The 2,139-nt window shown below is 41.4% G+C and overlaps 1 protein-coding gene across 1 annotated transcript; it reads right to left on the bottom strand.

Moving 5' to 3' along the window:
- Positions 1–947: 947 nt before the first annotated feature.
- LOC132186491 (xyloglucan endotransglycosylase/hydrolase protein 8-like) lies at positions 948–1,589 on the bottom strand. The gene has a single exon (XM_059600469.1). It carries the CDS (start codon positions 1,587–1,589, stop codon positions 948–950), a length of 642 nt encoding a protein of 213 aa, XP_059456452.1.
- Between the last annotated feature and the right edge of the window lie 550 nt (positions 1,590–2,139).

Raw genomic sequence — 2,139 nt, 5'->3', positions numbered from 1 at the left:
GAGAATCAGTTTTTTATAATTTAATAATGCATTGGGCATCTACAGTGTTTTCCAATGCATTGGGAACACTGTAGATGCCATTTGATGTTAGTTATATTTAGAGCTTCTGATGTGGGTGCTTTTTTTTGGTTTTTTTTTTAGATTTTTCCTAAACATGGGGAAGATAATAGGGTATAGAGAGTCTGTTGCGAGTGCTTAACATAAGCAGTTGCTAAGTCCTAACATAAGCGGTTGTAAGGAAGGTCCCATCCGTTTAACCAGTTGGCCCATGGGCCTTTCGAATTTGGATTCCAATCTCTCTCTCTCTCTCTTTTTTGGATTTTATTATGGGCCTGTCAATTTTAAGCCCAGTTTATTATGGCCTATGGACTACCTGGTTTGGAGTCCCAACTTTTTAACTGAAGGTAATAATATAATGGTAATAGGCAGACGAGTAATATCTCATTAACACTATGTTGGCAATTTGCCTTCATAATCTGATACCCAACTCAACAAATCAAGAACTTGGAGTCATAGATGGCTGGAATTCTCAATTGTCATTGCAACATGAAGCTGGATGTGAGTAAAAACAGCATATATTACAATATGCAAACCCAATAAGCTCTAGGCGTCCTCCATCAATTGATAAGATTTGCTATATGTATATAAATCAGTCTGAACAAACATTTTTAGAAGCAAAACTAAGCATAAAAACTACAATCTTACAGAGTAATCAACCAATATTATTCATTCATCCATGTTCGAGTAAGCAACTCTTGAATACTTTTCTCAACCAAATGGAAACACAAGTTGGAAACAAAAAGGCATCAACAGTTATCATCACCAAATAATATGATGAATACAACAGACTACCCCCACCCCAAATCAAACAACATCAATGAAAATCGATCATTTTTAATTTATTGAATTTCTGAAAACACCCACCTCAAGAACCCAAAAAACCCAGATCACGAATCACAAGAAGACTCCAGTGCAGTCCCAGCCGGCACATGAATATCCTTGTAGACACAAACATACGGTGCATCGCACCCCACATACTTCCCAGTCCACCTCGCCTCATCAATGTAGCTTGCATCCCAAACGGAGGCATACAAAAACATGGGTTTCTCAGGAAAATCCTCACCGTCCCCCTTCTTCTCCGTCCTCACCGCTTTCCCATCAATGAGCCACTGGATCTCGTTCGGGCCCCACTTGATCACATACTCGTGGAACCCATCAGAGCAGTCGAAACCCAACTGGTGAATGCTCTCCCTGCTGCCGGTGCCGGCAGTGTAGTAGTTGGTTTGCACGACGGTCAGGTCCTTGCCCAAGAACTCGAAGTCGATCTCGTCCTGAGATTTGTCGCCCTCTAGGGAGGAGAGGTAGAGGTTGAAGTTGAGGCCGCTGGTGTTCCCTGTAGGACACTTAATGAGGGCGCTGAAGGTGCCGTAGAGGAACCTCGTGGTGGTGCGCCACCTAGCGCCGCCGCGGTGATCGAAGGTGAGGGTGATGGTGTTGGAGTTGGGGCAGTGGGTGCAGGCTTCTGGGGTGTAGTCTATGGCGATTTGTTTGAGGGGTTGGGTTTCTGGGTGGAGAGCTGGATCAGCCATTGTTTGTTTCCCGAGAGAGAAAAAGAGATTGACTTGGACACTGGATCTTCCTCTTGTTCTGTACCGCGGCTAGCGCCAAATGAAGTCTGTGCTTTGGAGAAAGTAGTACATTTACGATTTACCCCCTCAATAATGAAGTCGATCTGTAATTTGTAAAATGTCCCATATTATTGGAAAATGATTTTTTAAAATTTGTCATTAAAAGTATTTTTGTCATTTTTACACATAAAAGATATTGCAACTTTATTAGTAATTTGAATGACATTGCATAAATTAAATTTTTTTTTAAAAAAAAAACCTACAAATTGCAGTATTATTGGAGGAAATTAATAAGAGAGCCCCTACTATTAGGTCTATTCTAATAACACATTTTTTACAACCTCCAATTACTATGTGACACACCATCAATTTAAGAAAAATGCAAAAAATAAAATTGAGAACAATCACACCAAATTAGAGAAAAAAAACCCGTAGCCAGCAAGATTAAAGCCAGACCCACGAGTTTGGCCGGCGGTGAACGCCTCAAACCCCGCCGGCCGTAACTCGCCCC

This window comes from Corylus avellana, chromosome ca7, assembly GCF_901000735.1.
Source record: "Corylus avellana chromosome ca7, CavTom2PMs-1.0".
NCBI classification, from domain to species: Eukaryota; Viridiplantae; Streptophyta; class Magnoliopsida; order Fagales; family Betulaceae; genus Corylus; species Corylus avellana.
Note: the sequence above shows the minus strand (reverse complement) of the source record. Positions and strands in the feature narration are given on the sequence as shown.